Raw genomic sequence first — 18,780 nt, 5'->3', positions numbered from 1 at the left:
CCAGCTGGCAGCAGCAGGTTTATCTGAATTTTAAGATCTCAGGCTTGTTAGCTATGAAAAATACAAATTAATTAAAAATTTGTCATTTTTTATTTTGTAACCGACTAAAAACATGCAGGATAACTGTATAAATGGTGAAGTTCCTTTTGGACCTCTATAAGTTACTAGTTTTTATCAAATATTTTTATCTTAGACAAAATACTGAAGAACTGTTTGTTGGTTTGCAGGGGCACAGAATTTATATTGTAAATGTTCCCTAAATACACATCATGAATTTTACTCAAGTTCCCTATGCACAGCCATTCTGATAAATTTTTCCCTCCCTGAAGCCACCTCTACTTAGCAATGGACTTGAACAATTTTGACATCTTGAGCAGAGCAGCACACTTGTGAATATTGCCAGTCATGGCTACCCTGTAGCAAGGATGATTAGGTTTCCATGCTCAGACAGCATGGCATTAGTAAGATAAGAGTATTATTTACCAGTATGAAAGAATTTGCATTACAGGAGTATGTAGAATTAGCTTTCTTTCAAGTAATTTTACCTTTTTAAATTGTACTGTTGGTATTTTTCCAGGTATTGGTCCACAGAATGGGCGTGTAGCCATTGTCACTGGTGGAGGTAGAGGGATTGGGCTCCAGACTGTAAAGCAATTTCTTCTTCAAGATATGACTGTGATAATAGGTAAATTATGATCAGTCATCATTGTTTGTGTACCAGGTAGTAGAAGAAGATATACTTAAAGACAAAGTGTGTGTAGCTAAGGTATTAGGCATAGTCTCAGGATTTTTTTCTTGGCATGATCTCTCTTTAATTTGTCACACACGTTTATTAATCCTTATACGTACTGTATTTTGCCATTTATTAATACTATTATTGTTATTTTTTATCACTGTCATCCTATTCAACTGGGTGGTTTGTATAGTGTGGGGTTCCGGGTTGCATCCTGCATCACTTTTCTTACTATGTGTGCTCTTTCTAGGAGCACACTCTTCTGCGGTAGTCCTGGAGATACTTCAGCATCTAGTTTTTCAAGGTTCTTTTTCAGGGATCTTGGGATTGTGTCTTAATGTCCCTATGATTTTGGGTACAATTTCCACTGGCATATCCTATTTCCTTCTTATTTCTATTTTCAGGTCTTGATACTTATCAGTCTTTTTCTCTTTTTCATTTACTCTGGTGTCCCATGGTATTCCAACATCAGTGAGTGATACATTCTTCTTGATTTTGTCAATTAACATCACGTCTGGTCTATTGGCACATATCACCCTATCTGCTCTGATACCATAGTCCCAGAGGATCTTTGCCTGATCGTTTTCTATCACTCCTTGAGGTTTGTGCTTGTACTACCATTAGTACTGCAAGGTAGCTGGTGTTTCTTGCACAGGCTCCAGTGGAGGGGTTTAGCTACTGAATCATGCCTCTTTTTGTACTTGTTCTGTGCAAGCGCCTGACACGCTATGTGGTTTATGGTCTTTTCATATTACACTTCATATGGGTGAGATGTTATTTCCCTATATCGTTCTTAGAGCATAACTAGTTCATAGGGTCTGATCGTGTGCCACTGTTAGCATTCCTTTTGTTTCTTTCTCAAGTTTTCCCCTCAGTAGCCATTTCCATATTTCATTGCTGGCCAGTTCCTTAGTTTGTCATGCACTGTCCTTGCATTGGTTTGTTGTGACATTCCTCTGTTCTGTCTTCCTCCTGTCTGTATATTTTTCTGGGTCTTTGTCTACTTTTTATCAGACCTTCTTCCCATGCACTCCTTAGCCACTCATTTTCACTGGTTTTCAGATATTGCCCCAATGCTCTGCTCTCGATGTTGACATAATCCTCTATGCCTAGTAGTCCTCACCCTCCTTCCTTTTGTGTTTACACATGTATAGTCTATCTGTATTTGCTCTTGGGTGCAGTGCATTGTGTATTGTCATGTGTTTCCTAGTTTGCTGGTCTATGCTGCAGAGTTCAGCCTTCGTCCACTCCACTACTCCTGTGCTGTATCGGATTACTGGTACTGCCCATGTGTTTATGACTTTCATCATATTATTGTTATTATTAATTATTATTATTAGTCTGATGAAACCTATTCATATGAATAAGCCCATAGGGTCATTGTCTTGGAATTGAAGCTTCCAAACAATATGGTGTTCATTAGGAAGAAGTAAGGGGAGGTAAAGGAAAATACAGAAAGGAGAGATCTCGCTTATTAAAATTTTTTTTATTAATAAGTGAATAAAACTACTAAAATGCAAGGAGAATAGCATGTAAAATGTCCAAGATACAAAAACCTCATGATACGAAGGGCGCCTCTGAACGGATTAATTTCCTATCTCGAGGTACTACTGTATTAGGGTAGTAATGCATTACATCTCATTTTTGTTTGAACTTTTGAAGTTCCAATTGCACGACATCCTCAGAGGCTGTTCCACAGTCTAATGGGTTTTAGAGATGTGTAGATAGCTCCCCCAGAATCTGGAATGTCCTCTCAGTATACTGTTGAAGACAGAATGTGTTTCTGAAGGTAGCTTCATAATCAAGAATGACGCCTAGAAATGACACCTAGAATGTTAAGTTAGTTGTGTGTAGTTGCAGAAATGCTGTCAATGAAATAATTTGAGTAGGGATTTTAGAAGTCTGTGCTGTAGACACAGTAACAATCATATTTTGATTTGTATGTTGTACCTTCATATTTGCACATGCACTAATTTTTGCTTCAACACTGACTTTACCCAGGAAGTAGGTTTTTGAATTTGAGACGTTAGCTGTTTAACTATCCTGCATTTTCTGTTTTGACTATCCCTTTGTAGGAGAGTTCTGAGTAGCACTAGATTAGGAGGGTAATAACTTGTCTTCCAAATTTCTTAGGAATAATAATGCATTTCTGCATCAGCAAATGTGGTAGTTTTGATACCAGTTTATAAAATAAAATTCATTTATCCAACATTTCTCTTGCCATCTGAGCATAATGGATTAGTGAAACCACTAGTTATATACTCTGTTTATGAAATTATTTTATAGTTACATGAATTATATAGTTTTTGTTCTCCTTCCTGTAGCTGGTAGGGATGTAACATCCTTACAAAAGGCAGTTGACAGGATTCGTTCCGAGGGAATCACAAGTGGGAGAACGGAGTGCTTAGAACTGGACCTGATGAGTCTAAATTCTGTCCGTGAACTTGTCAGAGAATTCTTGAAATTAAACCTCCCATTGCACGTCCTTGTCAACAATGGTAAGCTTTTTTTTTTGGTTGCATTTCTCTTGTTGAGAGTAGTCTATGCACTGGTATTAATATGCAATATCATGATATAAGGTATGTAGTTTTAGTTTTAGTCAAATGATAACTTATGACTGGATTCAGCAGCTTGAATGATTTTGATTCAACTTAATTACTATATCACTAGTATTTTATTAAGAAACATATGTTGCTTCTTTTATTGTACTTTTGTTCATTTTGAATTCATGACATTTGTTGAATTGAGAGGCATAATAGTATGGTAACACAAGAGTCTTTGGAATATAAGCTTTCAAAATAAAATAAAAACAAAAAACTTACCTGTTTGTATGTTATTGTTTCTTGTAGTACTATTAGTACTAGGCTATGTGGAAGCTAGTTTTTTATGGATGGATAACTTGCCGATAAGCGTTTCCCAAAATTGAAAGCAAACTTAAAAATAAAGATTTAGATATTAACATGTTATTATGTAATAGCATGTTATAGAAATTTTAGGTTTTGTACATGGAACTTACCCAGCAGATATATACTTAGCTATAGACTCCGTCGTCCCCGACAGAAATTCGAATTTCGCGGCACACGCTGCAGGTAGGTCAGGTGATCTACCGCCCCTGCCGCTGGGTGGCAGGAATAGGAACGATTACCGTTCTAGAACCAGATTTTCTCTGTCGCGGTAGGGTCAACATACGTTGTTGCTACCTCCTGACTTGATTTTCGTTTTTTCATCGTCATCGACCTTTTGGGCTGTCTTTTGCAGGGAAGTACTGGGTCTTTGGTTTGGCATACACTTTTATTAACTTTTTAATGAATTTGGCTTCAAAATTTCGAAGAATATATTACGTGAAACTACCGAATTTTTTGGTAGACACTCATATATTTTGCAATAAGGGAAATATTGATTTTTTTCATACAATCAACTTACCTGTCAGATATATACATAGCTAAGACTCCGTCGTCCCCGACAGAAATTCAAATTTCGCGCCACTCGCTACAGGTAGGTCAGGTGATCTACCGGCCTGCCCTGGGCGGCAGGACTAGGAACCATCCCCGTTTTCTATCATATTTTCTCTGTCGCCGGTGGTATCAACATTGTTGTTATTACCTCCTGACTTAGATTCATTTTTCAACCTTTGATCAACGTTTTTCGGCTTTTTGGTGACGTATTTGGATCGTGTTTTGGCATTCGCTACTGTGGACCTGTTTTTGGTTGGAATAACTCTTTTGGATTTTTCTCAGTATGTCTGATTCTAATGTGAGTGTGAGAATGTGTGTGAATGTAGGCTGCAGGGTGAGGATACCGAAAGCTTCGGTTGATCCTCACACTGTATGCCGTAAATGTAGGGGGGTTCAGTGTTCTGCTATTAATACTTGTAAGGAATGCGAGTGGAAGACTTTGACTTCTTATTTGAAGAAGTTAGAGAGGGATAGAGTTAGACGGCTGAAAGGTGTGAGTTCAAGGCCTATTGAGCCTTTCACGGATAATTCTAATCCTACTGATGTAGATTCTCCCTATATATCTCATTCTCAGAGTGTTTTTTCGGATTCGGCATCGGAAATCGCCAATCTGAAAGCTACTATTAGAGACATGAAGTCCAAGATGGCTGACTCCAAAGGTAAGGCTAGTGATAGTGAACATTTCAGTGAAGGTGAGTTCTTCATGTTGTGTGGAGGGGGCGTTTGATCGTCCCTGCGACGCTCCCAGGCCTAGACTCTTCCAAGCTCCCATGCCCAGAGGAGAAGGAAAGTCGAAAACCTTAAGGAGGTCGTGCGAATCCCCAACGGTCAGACGTCCCTTCAGCTAGCTCTGCTTCATGGCAGGCGGCGGCTCAAGGGCGCTATAGAAAAAGCGTCCTTCGCGAGTCTTTCTCGTCCTCTCCCTCTCTCACCTAAACGAGGGTGGAAGGAGTCGAACTTATCGGAGACCGCTGAAGCGTCATATGAAAGCCCGACATAGATTCGAGCCCAGAGCGCTTCCCACTCAGATGACGCTCCGTCTGCTATTAAGAAAGTGAAGTGGCGTCAGCGTCACCTGACGCTTGTGCGGAAGTACCCCTTCATTCTTCTTCCCCGAGTGATGACGAAAGGCGTCATGCACTAGACGTGGGAGAAACGTCAAGAAAGATAATTATTGGCGGTTCAGGAACAACTGTCATCTCTTGTGAGAGTTTTAGCGCCCCGTCGGAAGGACGTGACGCTTCCAATTAAGAAGTCTCGTCCTCTCTCACCTGCTCGAAGAGAAGCGTTTCAGACAGACGTGAAATGCTGCTAAACGTCTGGCAGAAAGCTTCGAGTTCGAGAGCTAGAACGGGGGCTTACGAGAAACGTAAGACGTCTTTTAGAAGTGAAGCGTCATTCAAAGCGGATCTAGACGTGACGCTCCGTCCAATATTGTGACGCCGAGTAGGACGCCTTTAGAGCGGAGCGGAGTCTTCCAGGCGCGAAGCGTCATCAAGACGTCAGCAAGAGACGTCAGCCATGACGCTCGGAGAACGGGAAGTGTCATACAAGGCGTCTTCTAAAGTTCAAGAGAAGCCGGAGCTTGTGACGCTCCCAAGTCTTTTTAAAGCGGGAAAGAGGAAAGAGTATCATCCCTTAGCCCCTCTCCTATTAGGAGTTTGTCTCCTCCAGAAGAGGAAAGTTCAGAAAGGAGAACGGAGACTCAGATAAATCCCGAGTTGGGAGGAAAACTCGGACGATGAACGATCATGGAAGAGAGGGTTTGTCCAACTATAAGGTTTTGACTTACCCTGCTTCTGGAGGAGTACGGAGACGAGTGACTCCTGCTGCTCCTCCTTCTCCGCGCTCGCTCTTTTTCCAGTGCTAAGACGAAGAAGCCCTCGTCTTTTCTAAAAATGAAAACCCACCATCTCGATGAAGCGGGCATTACACCGCCTTAGACTCATGGATGAAGTCTAAGAAAGACTTAGTCAGGACAGTCTTTTGCATGCCTCCAGCAAGATTAGCTGGGAAAAGAGGCATATGGTATAAGACGGGAGAGAATATGGGTATCGCTCTCCCTTCTACAACAGAGGCAGATTTTTCGACTTTGGTTGACGCTTCAAGGCGTCCAAGTCTCAATTCTGCACGAATTACATGGAGTATTTCAGAACTGGATCATCTCCTCAAGGGACTCTTTCATGTATTGGAAGTCTTCAACTTCTTAGATTGGTCCCTTGGGGTGATGTCCAAGAAAGCCCATGATTCAGAAGGAATCGAACCTGAAGCCCTGTTATGCATTTTGTCTTGCATTGACAAAGCGGTACAGGATGGATCTTTTGAAGTCTCTTCATTATTTGGAGCAGGTCTTTTAAAGAAAAGGACGGTGTTATGGCGCCTTCTTAACAAAGGCAGTCTCGCATGCTCAGAGGGCAGCTCTACTGTATGCGCCCCTTTCTGACTTTTTGTTCCCTTCTCATTTAATTGTTAGTGAAGGACGTTGCTCACTTCTTTAACTGAGAAGGCGACTCAGGATCTTCTGATGCAGTCAGCTAGGAAGAAAGAAACCTGTTTTCGGTATCTGACAAGAAAGGACCTAGTACATCAATGCAGCCCTTTCGAGGTGGTCCGACCTCCAGACCTCCCGCAAGAAGGAAGGCTCCGGAGAAGAGAGGTAGGTCTGCCTTTCGTCCCTTTAAAAAGGGAAAATGAAACATCTCTCCTCCAAGCACCCAGTAGGTGCCAGGCTCCTGGGATTCGTGGAGGCCTGGACACTGATAGACGCAGACGCGTCTTCATTGACTATCATAAGGAAGGGATATCGTATCCCTTTCCTGAACACTCCTCCCCTAACGTCAATACCAAGGGAACTATCAAGCCAAGTACAAGGACCCTGTGCTGAGGGATACTCTTCGATCGATGGTGGAAACAAATGTGGTACAAGGAGAGCGATAGAACTAGTACTGGATCAAAACTCCCCTCCCGGGGTTTTTACAATCGCCTTTTTCTAGTGGCGAAAGCCTCGGGAGGCTGGAGACCAGTACTGGGACGTCAGCTCTCTGAACAAATTTGTTTCAGAAGGAGAAGTTCTCCATGGAGACTTCTGCTTCAGTCCTAGCGTCATTACGACAATGGAGATTGGATGGTGTCTCTAGATCTCCAGGTACGCCATACTTTCACGGCCCGATCCACCACCCTTCATCGAAGAAGTACCTCCGTTTCATGACGGGTGGGAAGGATCTTTCAGTTCAGAGCCTTGTGTTTCGGCCTGTCCACAGCTCCTCAGGTCTTCACAAGCCTGATGAAGAATGTGGCGAGATTTCTTCACCTCAAAGGAGTGAATGTCTCTATGTATCTCGACGACTGGCTCATCAGGGCCAGATCGGAGAGACAGTGCTTGGAGGACCTAAAGTTAACTCGGATTTGACCAAGGCGTTGGGATTGCTGGTGAACCTCGAGAAGTCTCAGCTGACCCCCAGCACAAGACCTAGTCTATCTGGGGGACCTTTCGGATGGATTCTCGGGGTTTTCGAGTTTTTCCTTCGCAAGAGAGAACCGCAAAAGGTTTGCGGATAATCTCTCTCTTCTTAGAGAAGCAACAAACGTCGGCGAGGGAATGGTTGAGCCTTCTGGGGACGCTTTCCTCGCTGGAACAATTCTTCCCTCTAGGAAGACTTCATATACGTCCACTTCAATTCTTCCTCAAGAGGTCTTGGAGCTGGAAAAACCGGACAACTGTCGGACGTTTTTTCCCATTCCAGTGGAGATAAAGGCACACCTACAGTGGTGGTTGCTACCTCTGGAAGAGAACAAAGTGATCTCTCTAAGAACACAGAACCCAGACTAGTGTTGTTCTCCCGACGCGTCGGAGACAGGTTGGGGAGCGACATTAGGCTCAAAGGAAGTGTCAGGCACCTGGGAACCAGCACAGGTGTCCTGGCACATAAACTGCAAAGAGCTCTTTGCCGTACATCTGGCCTTAAAGAGCCTAGAACCTCTGGTGTCAAACAAGGTAGTGCAAGTAAACGTGGACAACACCACCGCACTTGCCTACATTCGGAAACAGGGAGGGACGCACTCCTCGTTCCTTTACGAGCTCACGAGAGACCTATTACTTTGGACGTCTCACAGGAACATCTCCCTGCTGACAAGGTTCGTACAGGGAGTAAGGAATGTGAGGGCGGACAGGCTCAGCAGGAGGAACCAGGTCCTTCATACAGAATGGACTCTACACGAGGAAGTGTGTCTCGATCTCTGGTCTCTGTGGGAACTCCTCATGTGGATCTCTTCGCAAACATTCATTTTCAAAAAGGCTCCCAGTGTTTTGCTCGGTCGTGGAAGATCCAAGAGCAATTATGGTAGACGCCTTCCTGCTAAACTGGTCTCGAGTAGACGTTTATGCTTTTCCCCCATTCAAATCCTGGGGTTAGTAATGAAAAAGTTTGTGGCAGTCAAAAGAGACGAGGATGACGTTAATAGCCCCTTTTGGCCGGCCCAAGAATGGTTCACGGAGGTGGTAGAGTGGATCGTAGACTTTCCAAGATCCCTACCAAGAAGGACGGATCTTCTCAGACAACCACACTTCAAGAGGTACCATCAAAACCTCCCCGCTCTCGCTCTGACTGCCTTTCGGACTATCGAAAGACTTGTCAGAGCGAGAGGCTTTTCTCGCGAAGTGGCAAGCGCGATCGCGAGAGCACGCAGAAACCTCCACTACGAAAAGTATATCAGTCGAAGTGGGAGGTATTTAGAAGGTGGTGTAGAGCCAAGAAGTTTGTCCTCCTCCTCTCCTCTATAGCGGAAATTGCTGATTTCTTGCTATTCCTGAGAGTAAAATCTCATCTAGCCGTATCCACAATAAAGGGATACAGAAGTATGCTCTCGGCTGGTAGTTCAGGAACAAGAGGATTAGATCTGGCAAATAACAAGATCTCCACGATCTCATAAGATCTTTTGAGACTTCAAAGTCTAAGGAACCAGTACCTCCGAACTGGAACCTGGACGTAGTCCTCAAATATCTGTCTTCGGATAGATTCGAACCTCCTCATCTGGCATCGTTTAGAGACATAACTAGAAAATGCCTATTCCTTTTATCTTTAGCTACGGCAAAAAGAATTAGTGAATTACAAGCTCTGCAGGATAAAAGTAGGATTCAAGGGAGACTCGGCTATTTGCTCGTTTAAGACCCTGTTTTTAGCGAAAAACGAGAATCCCACGAATCCCTGGCCTAAGTCATTCGAAGTCAAAGGAATGTCGAGTCTCGTAGGCAGAGAAGCAGAGAGGTCTCTATGCCCTGTTAGAGCTCTGAAGTTCTACCTTCAGAGAAAGTGTCAGTTTGGGAATGGCTCTAGAGCAAGGTCTTTGGTGCGTCGGTAAAAGACCCCACAAGACTGATTGGTCCAAGATGCTCTGGCGTTCTTTGTACGAAACGTCTTACGGACGCTCATAAGGTATGTCCGGAGACTAACAGTTTACAACTACTGAGAGTAAAAGCTCATGAAGTAAGAGCGGTTGCGACGTCTCTCTCGTTTTATAAGAATATGTCGCTTAAAAAACACATTCATTGATACGCATACTGGAGATGCAACTCAGTATTTGCATCTCATTACTTGAAAGACGTACGTGTGACGTATGAGAAGTGTTTTTCTCTAGGTCCTATCGTATCGGCAGATACGATTCTGGGTACGGGAGCCGACACCAATCCTTAAATGTATATACTGTTCTTCTTTTTTGGATATGGTCGAGAGTCTCTTCGAACAATGAGGATTTGGCTCGCACGGGAGCGGGCAGTTCTATTTTGTGTTCAGTAAGAGAATTCTTGTCATATCCCAATTAGTTGAGTATAATTTTTTTTTTGGAAAATTATGTATGTGTGCTAGTGGTTTTGAGTTACGGTTGTTGTGACGAGTTCGGGGATAACTCGTAACAATCCTTAGTTCTAACATATGGTTAGGATCAGGTGGTCGGGATTGGTTGTGTGCTCCTTCATAAGGTGTATTGTCATATAAGTGGATCAGCACCCATTGACAAAGTCCTTTTAGGCTCTGCTGAGTAAGTGGGTAAGACCCCATCGGCAGACCCACAAGAACTCTTTGGCCATAGATCACATATCTCGCTAAAGTTTCTTGAGGTGATGCAGACTACTGGGCAAACACCCACGAAGTCTACCACCTATCAGTAGGAACCAAGGTTTTATTTATACCTACAACATATGTTGTTTACCTGTCTATTCCATATAGTAGCTGTCTCTTACCCTCCACCGAAGGGTGCCAATCAGCTATGTATATATCTGACAGGTAAGTTGATTGTATGAAAATGATATTGTTATGTTACAATAAAGTTTCATACATACTTACCTGGCAGATATATACAATTAAAGGCCCACCCAGCCTCCCCGCAGGAGACAGGTGGAAGAGAGAAAATATGATAGAAAACGGGGATGGTTCCTAGTCCTGCCGCCCAGGGCAGGCCGGTAGATCACCTGACCTACCTGTAGCGAGTGGCGCGAAATTTGAATTTCTGTCGGGGACGACGGAGTCTTAGCTATGTATATATCTGCCAGGTAAGTATGTATGAAACTTTATTGTAACATAACAATATCATTTTTTCACTAATACGTGTATAAGTGTTAGAACTTGATGAAGGAAATATAAGATCTAACTTCCTACTTTAGGAAGTCAGAAAGCATATAACTAGATACGCTTCCTTGTTTAGAAGCTTTAAGAGCTCTCGTACTAACGAGCAGTTAGAGTATTGACAATTCTAGTAGTTGTTGCATCCTCATCACCTTCTTACTCCACAGAATCTACAAATTCATATGTGCAAATTTGAAGATAAATGGATGGAGCTCAAAAGGCGAGCTTCCTAAAAACAAACGGTAAGAAGTGAATATAGTGTTCCCAGGTGCAGTGGAGGGTGCGTCTGATCGGCTCCGTAGCGCTTCCAGGCCTAGACCTCTTCCAAACTCCCAGACCCAGTGGAGGAGGAAAGTCGACAGCCGCAGGAAGGTTAGGGAGAACCCCCACCGGTCAGGCGTCCCCTCGGCAGGTTCTGTAGAACGTCCCAGACTGCCAAGGATAGCCATTGATAAGGCATCCTTAAAAAAATGCGTCTCTTCATCTTACATCCGAAAAGACGAAGAATGTATGTTTGGAGTTTCGATGATCTAGCGCGTTCTCTGAAAACTAAGAGAACACTGAGCAAGAGCCAGCCGCAGCCGCTGCCAGGAAGCCGCGTTCCAGCAAGCTAGCGTGAGCTACGTTCCAATAGCCAGCAGCGAGGCGCGTTCCAGCTAACAGACTAGCGCGAGCCGCGTTCCTAACAACCAAACGCGAGCCGCGTTCTAGAAAATTTTTCTTGGCGCAAGGCGCCTTCAAAGAGACGAAGCGCCAGCCTGGCGCAAATTGCGCCAGAAAAACAGACGGCTAGAGCAAGATCCTTATAGTAGAGTGGCAATCAGAACGATCCTTCCATTGAACGTTTCCGGGCAAGAGGCTCTTTCTAAAAGGGGTCTAGTAGGCGCTCGGAATTATCAGGGCGCACAGGACCTTCCACGCAAGCGGAACGTTCCAGGAGCGAGTCTCCTTTCTAGCGTGCGGAACATTCCAGGTGCGCGGAACATTCCAGGCGCTAGGTGCAAGGAGCCAGGCGCCAGAATATTCCTAATCTTCTTATGAGAGAGAGGTCAGTCGCGAGGCTCCTCTTTGAGTTTTCAACTTGAGCAACTTTCCCCTGGCAAAGTGCAAGAGGTGTCGCACAGGCGGCCGTCGCTTTTGCCAGAAGGATTCTGATACTAAGAGAAAGCCATTTTCATTATTCAGAGGACTCTCTCCTTCATTCATGCTCTTCCCTCGTTATGAAGAGGCAAGAGCTTTGGGAGTTTTCTTATAAGAATCTCATCGACGTTTGGGTATGATGGCGGATAGGAAATATCTACTTCCTTCCGTAAACCCTACAGATGAACAACAGGAATTCTGTCTCTCACGATTTATGAGGAAATCACGAAGATTTAAAGAGTTCCTGGATTAACTTCCTTCCTTAAGGAGATATATATACTCTTTCTATCGTTCTAATTAACGAAAAGAACGAAGATAGTAAAAATTTGTTTTTCCTTTCTCTATCTGCCTCGGCAGGGAAAGAAGGTAGTAGAGTATCTGCTGTATGAGAATACGATACGGCAAATCATAAGCACATACCGTAGTACTTCTTTGCTGAGCAACTCAATTACCAGTATCCTTCCAGGAATTTCCTAGGAAGGACTACGCTTAAAGGGATTGTTAAGACAACACCTACTTAGCTTCTAGATTTATCGAAGTCTTGTTTTCGCTTAGATATGCATTATAAGAACTTCCTGAAGTTCGATAATAATTTTATAAGATTCCTTTATTAAATGGAGTAGCTGGCAACTCTGGAAGAGTAAGGCCAGTCGGCTAACGAGACTGCTATCGCTTAGAGTTAGACGGTAGACACCAACTCAGTATCATGTAGGTGTCGGTCATGAGTGGTCGGTTACATGTCTCTCTCCTGCGGGATGGAATGACTAACCGTGTCTCTCCCCTACAATCGTGGTTTTAGCCTCGGATTGAGGGGATAGTTAAGCAAACATAAATAAGATATTGTCTGCCTTTTGCTAAGAAGCTTTCAATAAGAAAGATATTACAACATTTCAATGCTGTTTACCGTAGGTAACATTTTTAAAGGATTCTAACACAGCGGAACTCTATATTGTATAATGCTCTCATGCTTACGAAAGCATGGCTTATTAGAGTACATGCTTAGTGAGAAGATGAATGTAGTAGAGAATTCACTTAAAGACTACGGTATGGTCAAGTCTTATGCACATACCGAGGTTAACTACAGAATTCCTAGTATCCTTACAAAGGTTTCCTAGATTAATGCTGTTTACCACAATGTGACAGTATTATAAAGGATTCTAATACGGCAGAGCGCGATATATATAATTCTCTCATCCTTTCGAGAAACGCACACAACCTTTTTTTTTAGAATCGGATATTGCTCAAGAGTTGGGTGAGTCGGATGGGAAACATTCTCTAGTGGCAGAAGTTGTTTCCCTGAATGGCTCTTACTACGTATATAAAAGTTTTTTCCCACTAAGAACGGAATTAACATGTGAAGGATGTCGGGTACCATAAAGGCATAGATGTTATGGCACATAACCTCAAAAGAACTAAATCCCTCTATTCCTGACGCAACGCTTTCAGATAGAAGTTTCGTTGCCCAGGCAGGGTACTTACATTTTCATCTACAGAAGAAGAGATGGTTTAAACGTTTGCCTACAGAGTCTTCGGGGTGCGATGAGGGCTCAAAATGCTTCCCAGAAGGTATTCAGAAGGATACAATAAGAGCTAGAAATCAGGGTTCCGCCCAATTTCAGCTCAGAGTCTCCTTCGACTTCCAGACTCCTTCCCTTCCTTCGGGCAAGGATAGGGAAGATTCTGCAACGAGGAACCTCATCAACATGTAACAAGAGATCTCGTTAGCAAAAGAAGTGTTCACGAAGGATCCTCCTCGGAGGAAGACTCTTCTCTCTCGTATTGTTAGATATCCTGTCGTCTACTGGGTGTAGCTGACTAAAATCACCTCCCCTTGCCAGGGGCCAAAAGCTCAAAGGGGAAGAATTTCTTCCACCCTTCTCCAGTCTCCTGATAAACTATTGTGGTTGTTTCAGGACTCTCGGACAATGTAGCGCCAGCCAAGCGCCAAATGCCAATACAGGCGAAAAACGCCAGAGGCGGACAGTTCCAAGGATCTCTGTCATGGTTGGATACTGAGAAGGAGCGGGCCTCCAACCTGGCGCAAATGCGCCAGAGGCGAACAAATCGGACAGATATAAGAGTGTCCGATGTGGACATCGCCAGACAGCCTAGAGACACTTCCAAGCTCGAAGCTCCAGCAAGTGTAGAGGAGCCAAGCCAGGCGTGAGGCGCCAGCCAGGCTCTAGGAGCCAGCCAGGCTCTAGGAGCCAGCCAGGCTCTAGGAGCCAGCCAGGCTCTAGGAGCCAGCCAGGCTCTAGGAGCCAGCCAGGCTCTAGAAGCCAGCCAGGCTCTAGAAGCCAGCCAGGCGCCATCCAGGTGCCAGGCTCCTTCAAGGCTAGGCTCCAGTCAGGATTGAGGATCCATCCAGGCGCAAGGCTCCTTCCAGTAAAGAGAAACCTAAAGCTCTGTCATGTAAGAGGGCTAGTCCCCATTGATATGATACAGGTAAGGCTCTGCCATGTAAGTGGGTCAGCCCCCATTGGCACGATCCGAGAAGGCTCTGTCGTGTAAGCGGGCTAGCCCCCATTGACATGATCCAGAAGGGTTTGTCAGTCATAGGTCCCTACCTCGCTGAAAACTCTTGAGGCATGCAAGACTCATAGACAGTAATCATGAAGTCTTCTGCCAGGCTCCAGGTGCCTTCCAGGCGCAAGGCACCAGCCAGACGCAAGGCTCCAGCCAGGCGCGAGGCGCTAGCCAGGAAGGAGGAGCCAATCAGGCACCAGCCAGGCGCGAGGCTCCAGCCAGGCTCTAGGCGCCATTCAGGCGCAAGGCTCCAGCCAGGCGCGAGGCGCTAGACGGCACGAAGCGCTAGCCAGGCTCCAGGCTTCACCCAGAAGAGATCTATATCAAAGAACGCCCTGGCCTTCTTTGAGACATTGTGATCCTAAAAGCACTTGATAAGTGCATTGATGATTCCTTCAAACAGCTGAGAATTAAAAGCGCATGAAGTGCGAGCTTTTCCGAATTCTTGTTCTTCCCTAACAATATGTCATAAGGACATATTAGCTGTCACATACGGGAGATGCAACTCTGTGTTGACTTCCCATTATCCGAAGGATGTCAAGATAACCTTCGAGGGATCCTTCTCTCTTGGTTGATACGTGTCTGCTGGATACATTGCTGGGATAGGGAGCAGATACTGATCCTTAACTATTGAGTTAAATTTTATTTAACGTCGTGTTTTTTTTCTTTGGGTTTTTTGAAAGGAGTTAGTAGATAACTCTTTTCAACTTAAGCACTAACCCTCGTGTTAGGATCAGGTGATCGGGATCGGTGTTGTGCTCCTTAATTATGCCACTAGGCATAGGCATATTGTCATGTAAGAGGCTCTGTCGAGTAAATGGATAAGACCCCATCAACAGACCCACAAGAACTCTTAGCCATAGGTCACATCCTCGCTGAGGCTCTTGAGGCGAAGCAGATTCCTAGGCATTAGCCATGGAGTCTTCCGCCTGATCAAGTAGGAACCAAGGTTTTATTTATTTATTACCTACAACGTATGTTGTTTACCTGTCTATTCAGTAAATAGTTGTCTCTTTCCCCCCTTTCTCTTCTTCCCACCACCAAGGGTGTCAATCAGCTAAGTATATATCTGCTGGGTAAGTTCCATGTACAAAAATGATATTGTTAAGATACAAAAAAGTTTTGTACATACTTACCTGGCAGATATATACGATTGATGGCCCACCAAACCTCCCCTCAGGAGACAGGTGGAAGAGAAAATCTGGTTCTAGAACGGTAATCGTTCCTATTCCTGCCACCCAGCAGCAGGGCGGTAGATCACCTGACCTACCTGCAGCGTGTGCCGCGAAATTCGAATTTCTGTCGGGGACGACGGAGTCTATAGCTAAGTATATATCTGCCAGGTAAGTATGTACAAAACTTTATTGTATCTTAACAATATCATATTTCTATTTGGAAATACTATTGCTAAATCAGTAAAATAGTAATATTAAATAACGTAACTTTATTTCTAGCTGGGATCATGTTCTGGCCAGAGGAGATCACAGAAGATGGATTTGAGTCCCATTGGAGTGTCAATTACCTTGGACATTTTCTCCTCACTCATCTTTTATATCCCCACTTAAGGAAAAGTTCCTCAAAGGAAATGCCGTCCAGGATAGTCAACCTGACGTCTTCGGTCCACTATATTGGACAGATAAATTTTGCTGACATCAATGGCAGGTACTGCATCAGTATTTTATGATTCTTAAGTTAATTTTGAAATTCAGTTTTCTGTGATACTTTAATGAAGTACATTTAGAGAAATGAAAACTGTCCATTTCACTTTTATACGTCACATTCAAAAGATTTATATTTTGATGATCAACCAAACAAAAACTTCTTTCAGTTTTCTTCTGAAGATTGAAAAAGAAACCCACAAATTCAATTTGTAACTTGTTTACTTCTAAGTATTTACATTTAGTTTTACTCCACACTCGAGTACTTTCAGGCCCTTCTGTGGCCCATTCTCAAGAGATGTTTGGGATGTTAGCCTGGGTCAAGGCCCAGCAGTCTTCTGGAACTTCTTCTCGTTGTGCTGTCATTTATGCGATGGCTGTTCTGGTTGTTTTCTTGAGAGTTGCCAATCCCCTCTTGTCGCTCTGATATCCTGAGCTGATGGTCAATGGGATTCACCCTTGTGGTAAGGGTGTGGTCACTGAAAGTCTGTTGGGCAGGAAACCTAATCTCCAGGTCAGCAGGGTCAATCTTAGCTTCTTTTAATATCAAAGCTCGGCTTATGGGATCTTCTGAGGTATAACCTTTGTTTCCTTCAATTACTTTGATCTCTCGATAAGCGCACCTTCTACTACCTCCTGTGACTAATTTTGTTGCTTTTGTATATAAGCCTACTGTTTTTGAAATCCATCCTATGGTCATTTTCCCAACAATGTCTAGCTATAGCACTCCCCTGAGAGTTAAGCTGTACTGCCCTTCTATGTTCTTGGACTCTAGTCCTTATTCCCCTACCTGATTCCCCCACATATCTGTCTCCACAATTATTGTAATTGATTATGTATACCCCGCTACATCATCTGTATTACTGTCTTCTCCTTCCAATTTATTTTTACATACTTTGTTTTTAAGGTATTATCAAAGGTATATACAAATTTATATTGACTTTCTTTCATTTTTGAAGTGATTTGTTTCATTTTAGGCATAAAAGGGAGGGCAACTATTTTCTTGTTTTCTTTATTCCATGTACTCTCTACATTCGCTCTGTAAAATATTTTTCTAGCTTTGTTGAGTGCCCTTTTTCTGAACCATTCCGGGTATGCTAATGCATCGAAGCTTTTATCGATGTAATTTATTTCTTGCTCTATCTTGCAAGGGTCACACGTTTCTCATTGCCCTAAGAAATAAACCTGTTAGAACCCCTATTTTTATATCATGACTATGAAAAGAGAAGAAATGAATATATGAGTTTGTATGTGTGGGCTTTCTATATGTGCTGAATTCATATCCTGTTTCTTTTCTTTCTATGAGTATGTCTAAAAAGGGCAGTTTATTATTGTTACTTTTCTCTAAAGTGAACTGGATATTGTTATCAAACTTATTGAGCTCATCTAGCAAAGTTTCTATTTTTATTTCCATCCCTTGCAGAATAGCAAAAATATCATCCACGTATCTCCACCATCCTTGCAGTTTTAAGTTAGGGACATTCACATTAGGAACTAGATTAGTTTCGAAATATTCCATATACGTAGATGTTAGCGAGTATAGGTGATAATGAGGACCCCATAGCTACTCCATATTTCTGTTTGTAAACATGTCCCTCAAACGTGAAATAAGTATCACTGACACACAATTTGATCAACTCAAGGAACACGCCTATTTCGATGTTTGGATTGAAAATACCCTCATTATGTTTAGTCTGTAGGAATTCTAATACTTTATCTAAGGGGACATTGGTGAATAATGCTACTACATCAAAACTAACCATGTGTCCCTTTATATTCTTTTTCTTAACTTTGTCTATGAAATCTACTGAATGTTTTAATATGGGATTCTGAAAATATACCTTAAAGTATATTCCTAGTTCTCCAGCTAACCACACAGCTAAGTTTTTGTTAGGAGATTTCCTACTAGAAACAATAGGGCGTAGTGGGCAGCCCTCCTTGTGTATTTTGGGGCTGCCATATATATATGCAAGTTCAGGTAATTTACTTGAGAATAATTTAGTGCATAGCATGTCCTTCCCATTACCTAGTCTGCTGATTATTTTCTTCACATTCTGAAGAAAAAAAAAAATAATCAGCAGACTAGGTAATGGGAAGGACATGCTATGCACTAAATTATTCTCAAGTAAATTACCTGAACTTGCATATATATATGGCAGCCCCAAAATACACAAGGAGGGCTGCCCACTACGCCCTATTGTTTCTAGTAGGAAATCTCCTAACAAAAACTTAGCTGTGTGGTTTAGCTGGAGAACTAGGAATATACTTAGGTATATTTTCAGAATCCCATATTAAACATTCAGTAGATTTCATAGACAAAGTTAAGAAAAAGAATATAAAGGGACACATGGTTAGTTTTGATGTAGTAGCATTATTCACCAATGTCCCCTTAGATAAAGTATTAGAATTCCTACAGACTAAACATAATGAGGGTATTTTCAATCCAAACATCGAAATAGGCGTGTTCCTTGAGTTGATCAAATTGTGTGTCAGTGATACTTATTTCACGTTTGAGGGACATGTTTACAAACAGAAATATGGAGTAGCTATGGGGTCCTCATTATCACCTATACTCGCTAACATCTATATGGAATATTTCGAAACTAATCTAGTTCCTAATGTGAATGTCCCTAACTTAAAACTGCAAGGAT

The 18,780-nt window shown here is 42.9% G+C and overlaps 1 protein-coding gene across 7 annotated transcripts in view; it reads left to right on the top strand.

Annotated features, from left to right (window-relative positions):
• The window catches only part of LOC135210254 (dehydrogenase/reductase SDR family member on chromosome X homolog), a 310,210-nt gene that overhangs the window by 259,534 nt on the left and 31,896 nt on the right, over positions 1-18,780 (top strand). For all 7 annotated transcript variants that reach the window (XR_010313479.1, XR_010313478.1, XM_064243108.1 and 4 more), the window contains exons 3-5: positions 578-685; positions 3,058-3,231; positions 15,926-16,133. Coding sequence is in view for 5 of the 7 variants with exons in the window: in XM_064243108.1 (XP_064099178.1) it covers positions 578-685; positions 3,058-3,231; positions 15,926-16,133 (490 nt within the window). In the remaining 2 variants the exon portion in view is untranslated. The remainder of the gene's footprint in view (positions 1-577; positions 686-3,057; positions 3,232-15,925; positions 16,134-18,780) is intronic.

Source organism: Macrobrachium nipponense, chromosome 39 (assembly GCF_015104395.2).
Source record: "Macrobrachium nipponense isolate FS-2020 chromosome 39, ASM1510439v2, whole genome shotgun sequence".
NCBI classification, from domain to species: Eukaryota; Metazoa; Arthropoda; class Malacostraca; order Decapoda; family Palaemonidae; genus Macrobrachium; species Macrobrachium nipponense.
The sequence above is the reverse complement of the archived record's forward strand: the minus strand, read 5'-3'. Positions and strand labels throughout refer to the sequence as shown.